This window comes from Anguilla anguilla, chromosome 4 (genome assembly GCF_013347855.1).
Source record: "Anguilla anguilla isolate fAngAng1 chromosome 4, fAngAng1.pri, whole genome shotgun sequence".
NCBI classification, from domain to species: domain Eukaryota; kingdom Metazoa; phylum Chordata; class Actinopteri; order Anguilliformes; family Anguillidae; genus Anguilla; species Anguilla anguilla.
Window position 1 is genome coordinate 42,366,552 of NC_049204.1, and position 19,134 is coordinate 42,385,685.

A 19,134-nucleotide genomic window follows, 5' to 3' on the forward strand; every position below is an offset into this window, starting at 1 on the left:
CCTCCACCCCAGTCTTCCTTCACTGCAGATGACTTTGCAGCATTCTTTGACAAAAAGATTGCAGATATCCGCAGCTCCTTTGCGCCCTCCGCCCCCTCTGCGCCCTCTGCCCCCTCTGCGCCCTCCGCCCCCTGTTGCTCCACATATTCTCTCCTCTCAGACTCTGAAGTTTCCCAGCTTCTGCTCACCCACCGCCCTACTACCTGCGCCCTCGACCCTATCCCCTCATCTCTCCTCCAGGCAATCACACCTGACATCCTCCCTTTTGTCACCTCCCTCGTGAACTCCTTCCTATCTTCTGGATGTTTCCCCTCATCCTTCAAGAGGGCCCACATCACCCCGCTGCTGAAGAAACCCACACTAGATCCTTCAGTCATTCAGAACTACCGCCCGGTATCTCTCCTCCCTTTCCTATCCAAAACACTTGAACGTGCTGCATCTAACCAACTCTCTGCTTTCTTCTCTCACAACAACCTGCTTGATCCCCACCAGTCTGACATCAGGCCTGGCCACTCGACCGAGACTGCACTCCTCTCGGTCAGTGAGTCACTCCATGCCGCACGAGCAGCCTCCCTCTCCTCTGTCCTGATTCTTCTAGACCTCTCCGCTGCATTTGACACTGTGGAGCACTCTATCCTCCTGTCCTCCCTGGCAGCAACAGGGATCTGCGGCACAGTCCTTGACTGGATTGAGTCTTACCTCTCTGACCGTTCCTTCCAGGTTGCCTGGGCGGGTAAGGTATCACCACCCCGTCCCCTCGCCACCGGAGTTCCCCAGGGCTCAGTCCTCGGTCCCCTTCTCTTCTCCTTGTACACCAGATCCCTTGGCCCTGTAATATCTGCCCATGGCTTGTCCTATCACTCCTATGCCGACGACACGCAACTCTTTCTCTCCTTCTCCCCATTGGACACACAGGTCCCTGCCCGCATCTTATTTTCTCATATGCAAAGCCTGCTGGGACATATGCGTCTGCTCCTATTCTCCACTATCATGATTTCCGGTTCTAGCTTTTAGCAAAACAGCGAAGAGGATTCCTACCTGCAGATAAGCCTATCAAAATGCCTTATAAACCTTACAAACACGAAAAGTGCATCTCCACGAAATAACAGACAACGGAGCAGGACAGAAGGGTACACAAGTTGCGACCTAGGGAGCTCTAATTCTACGGGCTTGCTGATTCTTTTCTCAATCAAGGCTTGTTGGATGGCCGTCAAATCCGTGAGTACATACACTGCCCATATTTCACCTGCGTTTCTGATGCGTTTACGCTTACACCACCGCACCCTTTGTCACAGCCACTGTTTTACATGTATAGCAAACAGAAACTGCTAAACGGTACACGGGGTGGTGACTGTATAAATTCACACAAGGATAGCCATAATCCACAACCGTTTCTTACAGGGTCACTTCGCATTTCTCACTCTCATAATAAAACGCTTTGCAAAAAGAAATGATATCTCATAAAAAACACATTTCAACGTACAAAAATGGCAAGTTACTCACACATAAAAGACATACACCATCTATAACTCATTCATTCAGACTGCCAAAATCCAGGCCTGCCATTAAAAGTATTGATATCAAAATGATGCCAAGTTAAGGTACTGCAAACAATATAGGCTATCTTGCATCACCGAAATTAAATAAGATGTATTCCAAAGCAATGCTCCCCAATATTTCCTCAATTCTTTCAAGTCACTTGGCCCTGTGTGTATAAGCATGCAGTACATGGACAGGCCAAACATATGTGTGGATGGCTTTCTCACAGTCATGATTGATTGAATTGGCGTCTATATGTCCAATTTGTATTAGTATGTACTTATTTCGCTGCCCAGGCTTTCTGTTGTGTGAATGATTGTATGTTTCTTGGTATAAATGTCTGTTCGTAAATGTGAATGTAACATGTTGCGAGGGAAATGTCCCCATGGGGACAAAGAAGTTCCTTATGTATGTGCGTACAATATGTATTTTACATGCAGTATTTATTGTACGTAGCAAATATACAATCACTTGCAGGAGCATTGTTGAAATTCCTAGACCGAACTAAGGCAGCAGAACCACAAGCCACAAGGACAGAGGACACGGATAGCAGTGGTGAGGCAGAAGAGGAAGAAACAAGGAGAGAGGAAGCAAGCAGCAGTAGTGAGGCAGAAGAAGAGTCAGGAAATAGGCGAGAGGGCCCATGCAGTGACGCAGATACCATTAGTGAGGAATCACACCCACAAGCCACAGGGACAGAGTACCCAGACAGCTGTGGTGAGGCAGAAGAAGAGTCAGAGAATTGAGGAAATATTGGGTAGAGAGGAAGCAAGCAGCAGTAGTGAGGCAGAAGAAGAGTCAGGAAACAGGAGAGAGGGCCCATGCAGTGACGCAGATACCATTAATGAGGAATCATACCCACAAGCCACAGGGACAGAGGACCCAGATAGCAGTGGTGAGGCAGAAGAAGAGTCAGGAACCTGGAGAGAGGGCTCATGCAGTGAGGCAGATACCAGTACTGAGGAATCATACCCACAAGCCGCAGGGACAGAGGACCCAGATAGTAGTGGTGAGGCAGAAGAAGAGTCAGAAACCAGGAGAGAGGGCCCATGCAGTGAGGCAGATACCAGTAGTGAGGAATCATACCCACAAGACACTAGGACCGAGGACCCAAACCACAGAGAGAGAGAAAGAACAAAAAACTAGGAGAGAGAACACAGACAGCGGTAGCAAGGCAGAACCACCACCTGACACATTGAGCTCTGACATCAGTAGTGAGGAAGAAGAGGAAGACAGAGTGAGAGAGGACCCAGAATCCAGCAGAGAGGCGAGATGGGATTATACACCTCCTGTCCCTGGACCGTCAACTGGTGGAGATTTGGTAAGCCAGATACCTGCAGCTCAACCTATTGATCCTGATCTGTGGCCCAATATCATTACAGACAGCTTCAGAACAGAAATGGTGAGAAGAGGGCCATTTGAGGTTAGAGACAGTTATGTTTTTCCAATGTAAAACCAATGGTAAAGGCACTGATAAAAATGTTTGTATATTTGTTATTTAGATTGGTCAGTAAAACTCCCCATATTTAGCCCTAATTATAATTCACAGCCTATATAATTTTCATATAGCATAGAATTTGTATTGCAATGACAAAAAAGGGCCAATATTAGCCAAGGGAAGTGACATCTATGTTCTGTTCTGTGTTCTGTGTCCACAGTTCTTCAGCCAAGAGGAGTTTTTTTTGCCATATTTATGTGCTGTATCTTATAAGAGTTAATAAAAAATACAATGCTTTAAACCCTACATTTTACTCAGTCTTTATTGCTTGATGGTGAGAAGGATTTATCTCAAAAGGGGGCCTCCATAGAAAATTTTGCCTAGGGCCTCCAAAAGTCTAGATATAAACGAGCCCCTTATGAAGGTTTAAGATGAAACCTTGATATCAGATTTAAAAATAATGTAAAAATATTGTCACACAAAGCTGTACAGTACCTAAATGCGTAATAATAAACCCTTGTATGTATTTCTATACTCTGTACTCTCGTATGTTTTCTTGTATGGGGATGGGACGACATGAAAATTGAATGAATGAAATTTTCAACCATCCATCACGTTTTGGAAATGTTCCAACACTCTCGTCATCACTGTAGCATTCATCACAAAAACTACTATATTACCAACGAACGCTTACATTACAGTGTGAAATATCCTCATTATAAAATACCACTAACCTATTTAAAGACACTCAATTTAAAAAATAACGTATATAACTGAAATATTTTTAGCAGTAATACTTACATAGCAATGATGAAATCGTATCTGTTTTCAGTAGATAGAGACAGAGAGAGTAAATCAATGACAGTTCTATCCGCTTCTGTCTTACACCAGAAAACGATTTCAGCTAGGTCTATCAGCAAACATATGGCTTAGCTATGCCCAGAAGTCCTCAATAATAATAGTATTTTCCAAGAAATTACGAAAAATCGTTGACAACATTTCGTTAGGTGCAGCGTCTTTTACTGCTACCACAGAGTGAATGCATAAGTAAATGCGATGATTATAACATTATAGACATTTTTTTTCAACCATTACCCATTATACATCGTTAGAAAGCTTATACTCTCAGCTACTGAATAAATGAATTGTCAATAAAGCCAGACTGTACTAAAAAGGGTGACAACGCCATGAACAACACGTATGGTATTACGCACAGCTATTTTGGAAGGTACCCAGGCATCACAAATGCGCGTCCAAGACAATATATGACCACACAAAACGGACATCTCTACGCGTAAAACCAATGGTAAGGTTGTATATTTATTCAGTATTTAGTCCCAGATATTGACTGTAGAATGACATGGTATAATTTTTAAAAAAACATTTTCTCATTTATTTCGTTATTCAGTCAGCAGCGTTTTCACTGCTGTATTGGCATATCTTAGGGCTATTGTCGGGTTTATCTTGTTGCTATGAGGGAATACGATTTTTTGAGTGGTGAAAGAATATTTTTATGAATGCCAAGATAGACAATATTGTTCATTATGTCATGGGTGGGAGGTGTAGTTGTAGATGAGACTGCAGGGAGGGGGTGCGTGTTAAATGAATGACCAGAGCGACAATGGTGGCGCTGCGAAACTCCGTATTCGGCATAGTTGTTGTGTAGGACGGAGTGTAGCACAGTGGGTAAGGAACTGGGCTTGCAACCGAAAGATCGCAGTTTCGATTCCCGGGTAAGGACACTGCCGTTGTACCCTTGAGCAAGGTACTTAACCAGAATTGCTTCAGTATATATCCAGCTGTATAAATGGATACAATGTAAAATGCTATGTAAAAGTTGTGTAAGTCGCTCTGGATAAGAGCGTCTGCTAAATGCCTGTAATGTAATGTAATGTAATGTATCGTCTACTAATAAAACTTAAAAAAAAACATGTTTCTGTTTTTAACTCATACTTTGGTTGCAGTAGCACTGAATGTCTGAGTTCAGTAATCTTGGCACGCCGGCATGCCGACCACTAGAAACACACTGCCTTCTAAATGCTCTTCTTACAATGATGGCTTGTTCAATGTTATCTTTATTGTCCCACTAGGGGAAATTTATTTTGCAGCCAGGGTTCTCATAAAGACAGAATACATAACATAAGACGAGAACAGGCCATTCAGCCCAACACAGTGCTTGTCTATTCCTACCACTAAACTGTACTTAATCTCTTAGCGCAAAGCTAAGTTAAATTGGGAACATGCCATTCACTGGAGCTACAGCTACTCCTCCTATTTAACCATTTTCATCATTGAGCTCGGTTGTTGGTAGCCATTAGCCAACGACAGCATTGATCCACTTGAACGGGGCATGCTTCCCAGACCAAAGCAACAGTATTTCAGTTCCTGAACTTAAAGCGGTGGGGATCAAATCCAGGAAGGAACTGGATATTCTGATTCCTTCGGTCCGGGTCCGGGTCCGGGTCCGGATCCGGGTTGACTTTAAAGCCGCGTTTCCACCGCAGGAATTTTCCCCAGGAACTAGGAACCTTTTGAGGAACTCAGTGCGTTTCCACCGCAGGAACCAGGGTCTAAATTAAGTTCCGGGGACTTTATTTTACCCCCAAAAAAGTCCAAAAAACAAATATTTTGTGGTATTCCCACAGTAAAACGAATATACTGTACACATTTACTGGTATGTGCTGCTATGGGATGCAACATTTAATGAAAGGTGTACTCTCAAAATGCAACGTGCCAAAATGTCTCAGTTTCAAACCGCAGCTTTAAAATTCCATTGCATCTGGGGACTGGAATTGACAAGGCTCATGTCCCCCTTTTCACCCGAATAAAAAAACACCCATTCGTAAAACTAAAATCCATCATGTCATACTGTAGACACTAGGGATGTGACGGTATACTGGTATGACGGTATACCGTAAAATTCAATTATGAAATAGTACTATCATAAACATATGGTAATACCATGATAGTAAATCACGTGACAAAAGCTCTTTTCATGCGAGGAATTTTTTTCCAACCATTACCCTAGTAAAATATCTAAATAACCCATATTAAATAATATATTGGACCTGAATAGAGATAATGAAATCTGATCCTAGATCTGTATTTAGAGGCAAAGTCACTTAAAAACACGTCGCGTCCTTCCAGCCAATCATTATGCTTGATGCATGACGTGCGTGCCCCCACGGGAGCGAGCAGCTACATGGCTGCCGTTCTCCCGCTCGTTCTTTCTGAATGTAAAATGTAAGCTAGCTTGCTACCTACAAATTACCAGCGATGTAATTTTTTTCATTCATGTAAAAAGCGAGTTAGTCAGGGGAAGGCAGGTGGGAAGCAAAGAGAAAGTCGTCGGAAGAACTGAGGTTGAAGTTGAACTCACAGACTAGGTATAAGGCCAGTTATGCACTGAGATACTTTTTGTACGTTTTGAAAAGAGACATGCTTTCACAAGAACAAACAAATATTGATACATCATATTAAATACATTGACACAGCATAACGTTATAATTCTACACTGATGACTTATACAACTGTTGTTTTCATGCTGATGAATTGCAATGTTACAGCTCTCAATTATAACGATTACACGTTTGAGCGATTGCGATTTAATTGTAGGCTATTTGACATTCTCCGTAGACCAGGCTTTTTAGTGTGAATCTCATTCCTTTGGAGTAGGGTCCAGGAAGTTGCCTGCTTCCACGCAGCGTATGTGGTGCACAAATGTTTTTCTCCCCTTTGTGGCTGTAGGTATTGCACTCATTGGCTGAAGTAGCCTATGTGAGCAGGAGTGTCAAACAAGGCTTACAATAAATATGCTATTTTTATGAAATTACATATTTACACGTATGATTTCTCTTTTTCGGCTGTTTACGATAATTTTCTTTAAAATACGATCATTTTAAGCCTCCAGTACGATAGTTTAATATTTCCCACCTGGCAACGCTGGCTAGCTAGCTGTTATACAGCTACACGGCATCTCCGTTTGCAGTCCCTTACAACACTGCGATGTCTGACGCTGATTCTGATACCGACCATAATGAAGAATTATATCCCCCCCAAAAGTGAACTCATTCATCCGTGTGGGATCACTGGATTCAGGAAAAAAGATTTTTGTTATTTTAAATATAGCCTACAGTTAGGCTAGAAGGAGTGAACTATTCAGTTGCATTTTTTGTTTTATTTTTCAATTAAAATGGTTTTAAAAATCTGCAGATCCGTAAATAAACAGATCGAGTTGTAAACTTTGTGTGATTTTTTTTTTTTGTTTAGCTTAAAACCTGATACCGTGATATACCAAAAATCGTGATATTGAGTAGTACGATTATCATACCGTGAAATTTTCATACGTCACATCCCTAGTAGACTCAATCAAAAAAATATATGTGGTTAGATTTTTTATAATGACCCCACTCATTTTGGTGAAGCGTTAAGTGCAGGCACAAATGCTTGTAAACAGAGTCAAGTTCGCATTATAATTTCTGACTTTCTGACTAAAGTAAAAAAGTAACAAAACGGTCAGTGCACGTTTTAAACTATTTAATTGCTCTATCTACTCCGATTGTGTATACAGGCAGTCCCCGGGTTACGAACGTCCGATTTACGGACAACTTGTACTTACGAACGGACTGCCATAAAGCCTATTATATAAAAAATTTGAGTTAAATACAATGCTTCCTAATAACGAACGCACGCACTACTTTGTGACGCTCATGAAAACATTGCGCGGCTTTAGCGGTTTGTCGGCTTGAGGAAGGAGAACGCCGTCCGCCATTTTAAGTCGGATCATGTTGCCATTAACACTGTGTTGAATGTGTAACTTTGTATTTGACTTAAATTTTTCTCTTATTTACCCTAACCATGCCTCCAAAGGGTAAATCCGATGCAAGTGCTGGTTATGCATCAAAGAAAAGGAAAACGATCACTATTGAAAATAAAGTGGAAATAATAACGCGATGGGAAAGAGGTGAAACGCCATTGGTCATTGGAAAAGCGGTAGGCTATAGTCAGTCAACAATCGGAACAATTTTAAATGCATAGAAAGGTAAAATATATACTATATACTAAGACAAACATTTGACTAACTGACGCTAAATAAGAACTGTATGTACCTATTCCGACTTAACTACAAATTTGACTTAAAGACAGACTTTAACCCGGGGACTGCCTGTATTTCCTTGCTAAAAAACAGTGTCGGTTCTTGTAGGAATTCGTATAGAAAGCACAGCATTTGTGACACTTTGTTCGCTGGGAATTAGAGTCTGAAGTCGAAATCAGTCACTGCATGACTCTTGTTCTCATTCGCAGGAGTCGGGATGAGAACTGCAGTGGTGGTCAGTAAAGATGTACATGTACTTCATTACTGTACTTAAGTACCCTTTTCAAGTAGGCCTATCTGTACTTTACTCAAGTGTTTCCATTTTGGGAGACTTTTTACTTTCAATCCACTACATTTCAAATGAAATATCCTACTTTTAATCCACTACTTTTGTGCGATATCTGTCTGTTACTCGTTACTTTGATGTGGAGAAAATGGATTGTCTAAAAGATCCTATAGAATAATAATACGACATCACTTTCATACTGAAGCCTACCAATCAGGGCGCAGCGCGCGTTTCGATCGGCTCATGACACTTAGAACCAAAGACGTTAGCTAGGCGGGAAGGCGAGTAGAGACAGGCGATTTGGAACACAGAGAGACAGCTTAACAGTCCAAGTATATCTTAAAACAGTATATCAGCTCGGTCTATCAGCAAACATATGCCTCAGCCACGCTCAGAATTTCTCAAGAATAACAGTATTTTCTAAGAAACAACGAAAGTCATCGATAAAATTTTGCTAGGTGCAGTGTCTTTTACCTACAAGTAGAGGTGATAAAGCTTTGCTTTCACTGCTACCACAGACTGAATGTGTAATGCAGCCATAATGAGACAAAACTTTTGAATACGCTGGGATATAAAATGGTATTACAAAAGTAAATTTAGACATATTATACATCGTTAGAAAGCTTATTCTGTCACCTATTGGATCGATTAACTGTAGATAAAGCCAGATTGTACTACAAAGGATGACAACACCGAAAGCAAAATACAGTTTTCTGTAGACTGACCTATCAAAGAATTTGGCGATTTAATTGATAATTCTAATTTTAAACATAATTATTAAATTAACTCTAATAAAGTATATTTTACATGTAGGTTAAGTGAAGGGTACTAGCATGCAATTCACTTGGTTCAGTATTCAGGGTGCTGAACATTTTAACAAGGACAATGACTGTTGGAACCGCTGGATTCAGAAAATAAACATATTTTTAATTAATCCTTGCTTGTCCGACAGTGATATTACAAGCTGACGTCGTTTTCTGGAGTAAGACCGGACCAGAAGCTGCTGCACACGTGTTGTTGACAGCGTTGTTGCCCTTGTTAGTACAGTCTGGCTTGATTGAGAATTCATTTATTCAGTAGGTGAGAATATATGCTTTCTAACCATGTATAACATGTCTAATTTTGATTTTGGAATATTGTTTTATAGGTCAACCAAAAATTTCCTCATCATCGCATTCACTCTGTGTTAGCAGTCAAAGACGCTGCACCTGATGAAACGTTGTCAACGATTTTTTGTAATTTCTTGGGAAATACTATTATTATTGAGGACCTCTGGGTATGCCTAGGCCATATGTTGATATATCTAGCTGACATCGTTTTCATTTGTATTTTTGCATTATGCATAGTGTTTTATCACATTCATTTCCGCATTAAGCTATGGCCTGTTGCCTTTGCTATATCCTATCTGGTGGCTAAGTCGCCAGGAAACCTCAATGTATTTTGATATTTGATAGTGAAATATTGGAATTGATGGTGCCTTTGTTCCATTTTTTTTAATTAAACTGTGAATTTGTATTTATACCATAGTTTTCACTCTCACATACACTATGTTAGGAGGTGAACAATTTAGTTTGCCTTCTGTATTTTAAAATTGTTTGTCATGTCAGCAACCCCTGACAAACATAACCATACTAAATAATTGTACTTTTTACTTTTGATAATTAAGTATTTTTAAAAGCAAGTACATTAAAAGCAGACTCAAGTAGAATTTTAAATTGAAGACTTCTACTTTTAGTGGAGTAATATTTGGCAAGAGTATCTGTACTTTCACTCAAGTACAGGATTTGTGTACTTCGTCCGCCACTGGAGAACTCTGAAGGAACTGGTGAACGAATCCAGGAACAAATCCTATTAGGGAACTAAAGGATTTGTGTCCCTGAAAGAAACTGGAATGCCCACCATTAATATGGGATTATGGGAGATCCTATTCAATGAGGAATGAAGGGAGATTGTGTGCACTGAGGGGTGATGGCCTGTCATATGTTTGGGTGCATGATGAGACCCCTCATCCCAAGCCATACCCGAAAATACAAAGAATATTCCTTAATAACGGGCATGCTGCCACTTGGTGCTTGGTGGTTAAGGGAGTAATCTCAAGTTTCATATAGTGTTTGTTTTGTAAAAATATCTATGATCATATGCTAATAGGCGACTACTCTGTCTCATAATTTTAAAATATATCAGGAGCATTAGGCTACCAGCAGGTAACTAACTTAATTTTGTTACAGTACAGCAATAATATGCTGTTGATCACTCAGTGAATTTTCTTCAAGAAACTGGGCTGACACAGTTTACAGATTTGTTGAAACATTAACATATTTGTGAAGCCATTTAGATATTTGTAAAACTCCATTTACAGATTTTATGGAATCATTTACATATTTGTATAAACGTTTACATAAGCCGTTAGTAATGAATCCTAATTGTGCATTGTCAGGAAGGTGGCAGATTTCTGCCAGCCACGCTGTCTGTAGTGAGCTGTATGTCGGCTCTGGTACATGGCCATTTTGTGGCTATTAGACCGTTCTTACACACCCACATCATTTTCAGTTATGTGGCGCTCTTTTCTGTGTGTGGAAGGGTAGGCGTGGCTACAGAGCCTGTGGTTTGGGATCAGATTCCAACAAAGTGTTTGTTGCTAGTCAGCTGCTGCAATGGCTGACGCTAAGAACCCTAGATACAGTGAAGCAAAAAGACAAGCCGACAGGGCTCATTCAAAAACTAGAGTCAAGCTTGGAATTACTTTTCTTCGGTGGCTCAGCTAAAGTTCGCCGAGGGGATGAAAAGCGATGGGGAGTTGACCTGTTTTCTGTTAAGACCTGTAAGTAATGTTACTTTTAGCTAGTTAGTCTACCTTATGCAGCGAGATGCCTGAGGTTGGTTAGTTTTTGTATCGAATTCTGTTCTTCCATCAAGATGTCTTTCCCCCCTATGGGAACTGCTGTTACTGTTTATTGTTGCAAATTAGCTAGCTCGGTAATTCACCAGCATTTATTTCAATAAGGGGAAATTAATTCAATACAGCATGCTTGCTATCTAGCTAATGTTACGTGAAGCCAACTTCACTAACAAAGCTAACAGAGTTGCTAACAACTTTGAAAAGACTAAGGATGACATGAAAAAGTAATTCACTTTACAAGTATAGAAGGCACTGTGTCTGTATTTGAAAGACTCATACACGTGTGTGTGTGTGTTTGTGTGTGTGTGTGTGTGTGTGTGTGTGTGTGTGCACGTGTATATACCGTGACTGGCACCAGCTGGGAGGCTTGGTCACAGTGTTATTGTGTGTGTGTATGCAATACCTGTTATACATATCTGTGTGTGCTTGCACATGTGTGCATATATATGTGGTACCTTGTGTTTGCTAGGTGGGCTTGGTAACTGTGTGTGTGTACACGTGTGGGTGTGTGTGTGTGTGCGTGTGCATGGGCCCAGTACCTTGCGTTAGCGGGGTGGGCTCAGTAACAGGTACTCCATCCAGCGCACACAGGTTGCCGCAGGGGTCCAGGGTGATGATGCCATCCCGGTTCTCGATTTGGCAGTGCTCCACCTCAATCCCAGGGCCTTCGATGGTGATGTCCTGGGGAACGGGTGCATCCTCTCGACCAATCCGGGTGATTCCTGGAAAAGATGAGCGGACTATAAACACAACATGGCTTTATGTCTGTCTTTCCTGCCTGTGCATCTCACTGCTTATCTCTACCCTGCTCTTTATTTACTCTAGCAATGTCTTTTACAACATTTACAACCCATTGTCTACTTATTGGTGCAACTGAACAACCAGCCAGTTAACACTTATACTGACACATGTGACATATATTATGTCAAAATGCCTTGCTTTTCCCATGACTGAACATTAAATGTTTAAATATGGAATTGGCTGCTGGGCCTGAAAAATGAATTAGCAAGTTGAAGCTCGTTGTTAAAAACCAGACAAGGCATGGACACAGGCCTGTCCTCAGACAATTAGCTGTGTGTGTGTGTGTGGTTGTGTGTATGCATGCATGTGAGTCTGTTCATGTTTTTGTATGTGTGCACATGTGTTTGTCTGTCTGAGTTCATGGCACCTCGTTTATGGCCCATTATTTGTCGGGACAGTGAACTTTGAGGATCAGCGTCGGGCAGGGTTGCCCAACCCTGTTCCTGGAGATCTACTGTCCTGTAGGCTTTCACTTCAACCCTAATTTGGTACCAAAAGGTCAAGTTCAAGTTTATTATTACCCACATGGCAGAGGTACACTGAATTACATGGGCATTACAATAATAAAAAGAAAACAAGCAACGAAAGCATCTTAAAAGTCTAAATATATAAAATAATAAATAAATAAATAACAGTCAAACAATTCCTAATTTTAAGACACTGTATCAATAGTTAAAAGGAGTTTTAAAACTGTTTAAAAGAGGAACCTGCAGTGCATCAGTCCATTTTCACTCGCAATTGTTGATGAGGGACGTGAGGAAAGGGATTGGGGATCTTTTGTATTGTTAAGTTCGTGCTGATGGGATTAAAAGTTTGTTTTGATTCCTTGTCTGCCTTCCCATTACCGCGGCCCTAGTAGGCGGTAGCCAGGACTTGAACTGGGAGGTGAGGAGGTTTTTGTCAAAATCAGTGCATAGATTGATCCTTCTGTGCTGTAGAGAGCTGAGGGAGAGGGTGCGTAAGGCTTTTTGGTAGCCGTCATACTCTCGCCCGAGAATAATGTGGCACGCACGCTTTTGAAGCCGCTCCAGATCTTGGATTTGCACCTGTCCCTGAATCCGAAGAGGAATAGGCACAGGTGGGTTCCATTGGAAAGTGATGGAGATGACCTGGGTTAAGCGACATTTTGCTTGACTAGACCCACTCATCAAAGCCGTCAAGTATCCTTGCGGCGAGCTCCAGTTGTTGGTTTTACAAGAGCGGGCCAAATTCAGATCGTCAATGTATTTCCACCTGTTGTCAACATCTCTAGCAGCACTGTCAATGACGGTTAGGAAAATAAGAGGGCCGAGCAGGGTCCCTTGGGCCACGCCCCCTGTCAATTCCTGCCAGTCTGATACTGTGTCTTGGTAGCGGACTCATGAAGCTGCCAACTCAGGTTACCAGAGCGGGCCTTAAGCCCAGCTGTAACAGGCGCTCAATTGCAATCGTATGGTCAACGTTATCAAAAGCTTTGGAAAAATCTGTGGTGATGAGTGTTTTTATTGTGGAAGAAATGTCTGATTCTTTGTACAAGTAATCCATAATGTTGATGAGAGCGTGAGTGGCTGATCTATCTGGTCTGCTTCCAAGCTGGAGCAGGTGTAAGGTTTAGGTGTAAGGATTAGGTGTAATTTCCCCCTTTACCCATGGTAGTTTTGCCAGTTGGGGAGTGAGTGATATGGGCCGGAGTTGTTTGAGAGATGGAGGGTGGCATTTGGGTATTGGCACCACAGTGGCATCCTTCCACTGTGGGGGGAATTCTCCCTGCTGGAAGGACTCGTTCAGGATGTAACATATTGGTTGACTGAGCTCACAGGCAAATTCTCTCAGAATCCGCTGCAGTATGGCGTCAGGGCCCGCCATTTGTTGGTTTTGACCTTTCGTAGCTTATCGTAAACTTCCCAGACCTGTATTTTGGGGAGCGGCTGAGGGGCAGGTAGGAAAGCAGGGCGGGCTTTTCTGTCGAGCGGGGAGAGGGTTTGGCTAACCAATGAAAAACAGTTATTTCATTGGCGATTCCAGTGGTGTTGTTTGGTTCATAGCCATCCACATAAAGCCTCAAAGGAGCTTTTAATTAATTTTTTAATTTGTAAATTATGAGCTTCCAGCCATAGATTTAACTTCCCGATGCCATAGCCTAGGGTTTTCTTTTTTGAGCTTTGTAATCTTGGTTGAGTAGAATGTTTGTTTAGCTTTTTAATGACTTGTTGGACTTTGTTACGATAGAGTTTTGCGAGTGGTGAGTTTCGTCCTTTTTGGTGAGCCCTCTGTCTGCGTAGTATTAAGTTTTTGATTTCAGGGGTCATCCATGGCTGGTCTGTAGGATGGAGTTTTACAGTGAAAACAGGGAGGTGGTTATTGCACGCAGCTGACAGGGTGTTGTAGAAAGCGCTGGTTTTAGATGTTACATCTTTGGCATCGTACACCTCTTGCCACGGATGCGTGGTGATGCACTGCCCAAAACTGAACAGATTTGATGGCTTCATTGGTACCCTATTTAAATCTTAATACTCCGGATGTGAACACCACAGAGACTTGAAAAATGGTTTAAATGAAGCAAGACATTTGTACTATTTACAATACTAACTTACATTAGTTTATATTCATAATTTTGGAAGAAATTAAGTGGCACAAATGCAATTGTCTAGGCAAAAAATGAATTTTTTAGTTTGCAATGAAATACTGAGAGATTGCATATATACAGCAAGTTAAACTATACATGTCCTGGGTCAAAACCTTCTTGAGCACAAGTTCATAAAATCTAAGGGTGTATATTTAGAACTACTAAAGCTCTATGAAGCAAAAACTAAGCAGTGTACCCAGCATTTACAAATCTATCCAAAATGTCTAAATTATGCATTGCTGTAAATAACAACATATTCACGCATTTCACTAAAATCAACAGTTTTGATTCAAGAAACTCACTGTTGCATAATTTTCAAGTGGGAATTACAAGCTTTCCGTCAGTACAGTGGTCTAAAATAGCTAGGGGTCGAGAAACATATCCAAAATCTCTCCAAAAATGAATAAAATGCTTTTTGTCTATTATAAAGCATATAAATGAGCCCCTTATGAAGATTTAAAATGAAACATTGATATCAGATTTAAAAATAATGCAAAAATGTTGTCACACAATGCAGTACACTACCTAAATGTGTAATAATTAACTAAATTGTATGTATTTCTATACTCCGTACTCTCCTATGTTTTCTTGAATGGGGATGGGACGACATGAAAACAATTTTCTAACCGTCCACCACATTTTGGCAATGTTCCAACTCTCACGTCATCATTGTTGCATGTATCACAAAAACTACTAAACTACCAACGAACGCTTAACTTTACAGTGTGAAATATCCTCATTATAAAATACCACTAACCTATTTAGAGACACTCAATTTCAAAAATAACATATATAACCAAAATATTTTGAGCAGTAATACTTACATAGCAATGATGAAATCTTATCTGTGTTCAGTAGATAGAGACAGAGACGGTAAATCAATGATACAGTTCTTCAGTCTTACTCCAGAAAATGATGTCAGTTAGGTCTATCAGCAAATATATGGCTTAGCTATGCCCAGAAGTCCTCAATAATAATAGTATTTTCCAAGAAATTATGAAAAATCGTTGACAACGTTTCATCAGGTGCAGCATCTATTACTGCTACCATAGAGTGAATGCGTAGGTGAATGCGATGATGAGAACATTTTTGGTTACGCTGAGATATAAAACGCAATTCCACGCAAACTTAGACATGTTATACATCATTAGAAAGCTTATACTCTGACCTACTGAATACATGAATTGTCAATCAAGCCAGACTACTAAAAAGGGCGACAACACCGTAAACAACACGTGTGGTATTACGCATAGCTATTTTGGAAGGTACCCAGGCGTCACAAATGCGTGTATATTTCACAAACGGATTGTCAAAGGCAATATATGACTACTCAGTCTCAAAAGGGACATCTCTACACGTAAAACCAATGGTAAGGTTTTTATTTATTTATTTTAATTATTTATTATAATTTAATATTTATTCAATATTTAGTCCCAGATATTGACTGTAGAATGACGGTATCATTTTTATTTTATTTCGTTATTCAGTGAGCTGCGTTTTCACTGCTGTATTGGCATATTTTAGGGCTATTGTCGGGTTTATCTTGTTGCTTTGATGGAATACGATTTTTGAGTCCTGAAAGAATATTTTTATGAATGCCCAGATTGACAATATTGTCCATTATGTCATGGGTGGGGGATCTAGTTGCAGATGAGACTGCAGGGAGGGGGTGCGTGTTAAATGAACGACCAGAGCAACAATGGTGGCGCTGTGAAACTCTGTATTCAGCATAGTTGTTGTGTATCATCTACTAATGAAACAAAAACAAAGTGTTTCTGTTTTTAACTCATACTTGCAGTAGCACTGAATGTCTGAGTTCAGCAATCTCGGCATGCCGGCGTGCCAACCACTAGTGGCTTTGCGCTAAATGGTTAATGCAATATTTTGCAATATACCACAATGTGAACTTGAAACTTTTATATTTCATGACATGCAACGCTGTTTCTGACATAATGTGGTTTAAGAAGGCAAATAATCCCTTTAAACATGAAAAGCTCCTAATTAAGAAAAATGAACAGCTTGTTAAATCTCTGGAATTGTTCTTTTTGTTTGGCACAAAAACCATCATCCACAGTGTTCCCCCAGGACAGAGTTTGGGAACCACTGCTCTAGCTGTTGAACGAGATGTGATGTGCAAGTACATTTTTCTGTCACAGCTTTTCCATTCTACTGTCCCAGTACAGACAGAGCTCAGGTTCACAGAGAGAATCATGCCATCATCTCATCTTTCTTTCTGCGTCAATTCTCTCCCTCTTTCCTCTCCATGTTCACATCCAGTCATGCGCGTACATAGTCTGCATAAGCATACAAATACTTTTAATGATGGACTGTGTTTGTGTGTATGTGTATGATAAGTCTGTAATGACATTGTCACATTGTCACATGTTTGTGTTAGTGTGCATTGATATGTTTACTCAGCTAGGACACTGTGCATTAGTGCATGTGTATAAATGTCCGTGATGATGTCATACAATACTTTATTGTCCCTCGGGAAATTTGTTTTCACAGCTTTGCTTTGCGGCCTCACATAAATACATAGATACATACAGTATATACATGTATTTGTGTGAGCTGATACATGTACTCAGTGGGACACAGTGCTTTAATGCACATATATAAATGCTCTATGATGATGTAATGTGTTAGTGTGCACTGGTATGTTTACTCAGCTGGTGCATTAGTGTATGTGTATAAATGTCTGTGATGATGTCATGTATTTGTGTGTATGTACCTTCGTTGAGGGGCAGCACAGTGATGGCCACACTCAGACGGCCACTCCCCAGGCTGACCAGGTGGGGCCTGGCCGTCTGCATCTTCAGTCCCTTTCCTGTGTCAATCAAGTCCAGGGGCGGACTGAGGAGCGGAGTCAGGAGCACAGTCTGTGAGACAGGGCAGTCAGTGTAAAAAGCAGATCTGACTCCCTCCTCTCTCAGTCACCCTCACCTTCAGTTCATCAGTTCACAGTGAATCGCAGAGAGCTAATCATTTTTCGCATGCAGTGCCGGGGTAAAACCTGTAGTAGTTCCTAGAACCTTACTGTCTATGCTCTGTGTCCTGGGAGAGGGGCATTAAATTAATCAAATAAATTAAATGTTTAGATTAGAGCCCGACCGATATATCCGTTTGGCCGATATATCGGCCATTATTTGACTTTTTTGACGACATCGGGATCGGCAGTTATGCAGCCGATGTGTCCCGATTTTTAAATAAGTATAATAAACAAAAAAACATTGATTATTTATCTGTACTTGTCTGTTCGAACGTTGTAATTGCTATTTACTAGAATTATCCAGTAGAGGGAGCTCTAATACAAGCGTGAACTGCAGCAGCTGACCCGCTACTTCTGTAATAAGACGTTTGTCACTCCTGCCTCATCCAATATTCTCCACTGCAAGACTTGTCTGCACAGATTCGATTGCAACAATAAAGGTATGTATATTTAGTGAAAGTTTTTAATTAAATGCGTTTATAGGACCACTATGTTTATCAATCCTCATTATCAAGCGAGCGAGCTAGCTAACATATTTGGTTCACTTTAGCAAGCTAGCTGGCTAGCAAGCCTTTATGAAGTGGCAGTGAGCACATAAGCAGCGTAGGATCTACATTTCCAGAGGACATCGCTGTATTCTCAAATAAATAACCAACCAAAATAAAATGGTGATTGAATGCATTTTTTTAATTTGAGATAATGATATTAGCTACTATATGATGCTGTGTCAATAGACAACGCGTTATTGCAAGCGAGTGTGTCATCTAGTCACGCGTCATCGTAGCAAGCTAACCAGACAGTAAAAACGCCGATAAAACACTTCTAACGTGGATCATTTTAAACCATGTTATCTAGCTTTGTCCTGATAACACGAGAGAAGGATTGCAGTTGGAGAAGTGAATCAACCAAGTGCGGGTAACCTGCACGAAAGCGCATTGTGGTTTTTTTCACGTATTTCATCCAGTAAATTTAATTTCATCCAACGTAACACTTGATTCACTCATTAGCTCCGCTAGATAATGTCTTACTCTTTGAGATCATGTAGTAGAAATAAAATAAGAAAATATAATTCATTTAACTTACTGAAAATATATAATAAGAAATAATGAGGCTGTGTCAATATGCTAATGCATTATTGCGAGCAAGTGTGTCATTTGGTCACGCGTCAGAGCGCATTGTAGTTATTTTCACCACCGAATTCTTATGGACAGGGAAGCTCGCTAGATAAAGTCTTACTCTTTGAGATCATGTAGTAGGAATAAAATAAGAAAATATAATCAATTTACTGATAATAGATACTAAGAAATAATGATAACAAATGAATAACAACAACAATAATAATAATAATATTCATAAAAATACATGTTTGAAACTGGAAAACTGATTTTTTTTAATTATTTTTTTTTTATAGATGGCTGGAAAAGAAAGGAGTGGAGTTATTTTGATTTCACACAAAGATGGTTAATATATATATTTAATTTA

The 19,134-nt window shown here is 40.5% G+C and overlaps 1 protein-coding gene across 6 annotated transcripts in view; it reads right to left on the reverse strand.

The window, feature by feature from the left end:
- Positions 1-19,134, reverse strand: part of phldb2b (pleckstrin homology-like domain, family B, member 2b) — a 107,627-nt gene that overhangs the window by 76,072 nt on the left and 12,421 nt on the right. For all 6 annotated transcript variants that reach the window (XM_035412066.1, XM_035412065.1, XM_035412061.1 and 3 more), the window contains exons 3-4: positions 17,395-17,542; positions 11,797-11,979 (exon numbers count right to left, since the gene is read on the reverse strand). In XM_035412066.1, coding sequence (XP_035267957.1) covers positions 11,797-11,979; positions 17,395-17,542 — 331 coding nt within the window. The remainder of the gene's footprint in view (positions 1-11,796; positions 11,980-17,394; positions 17,543-19,134) is intronic.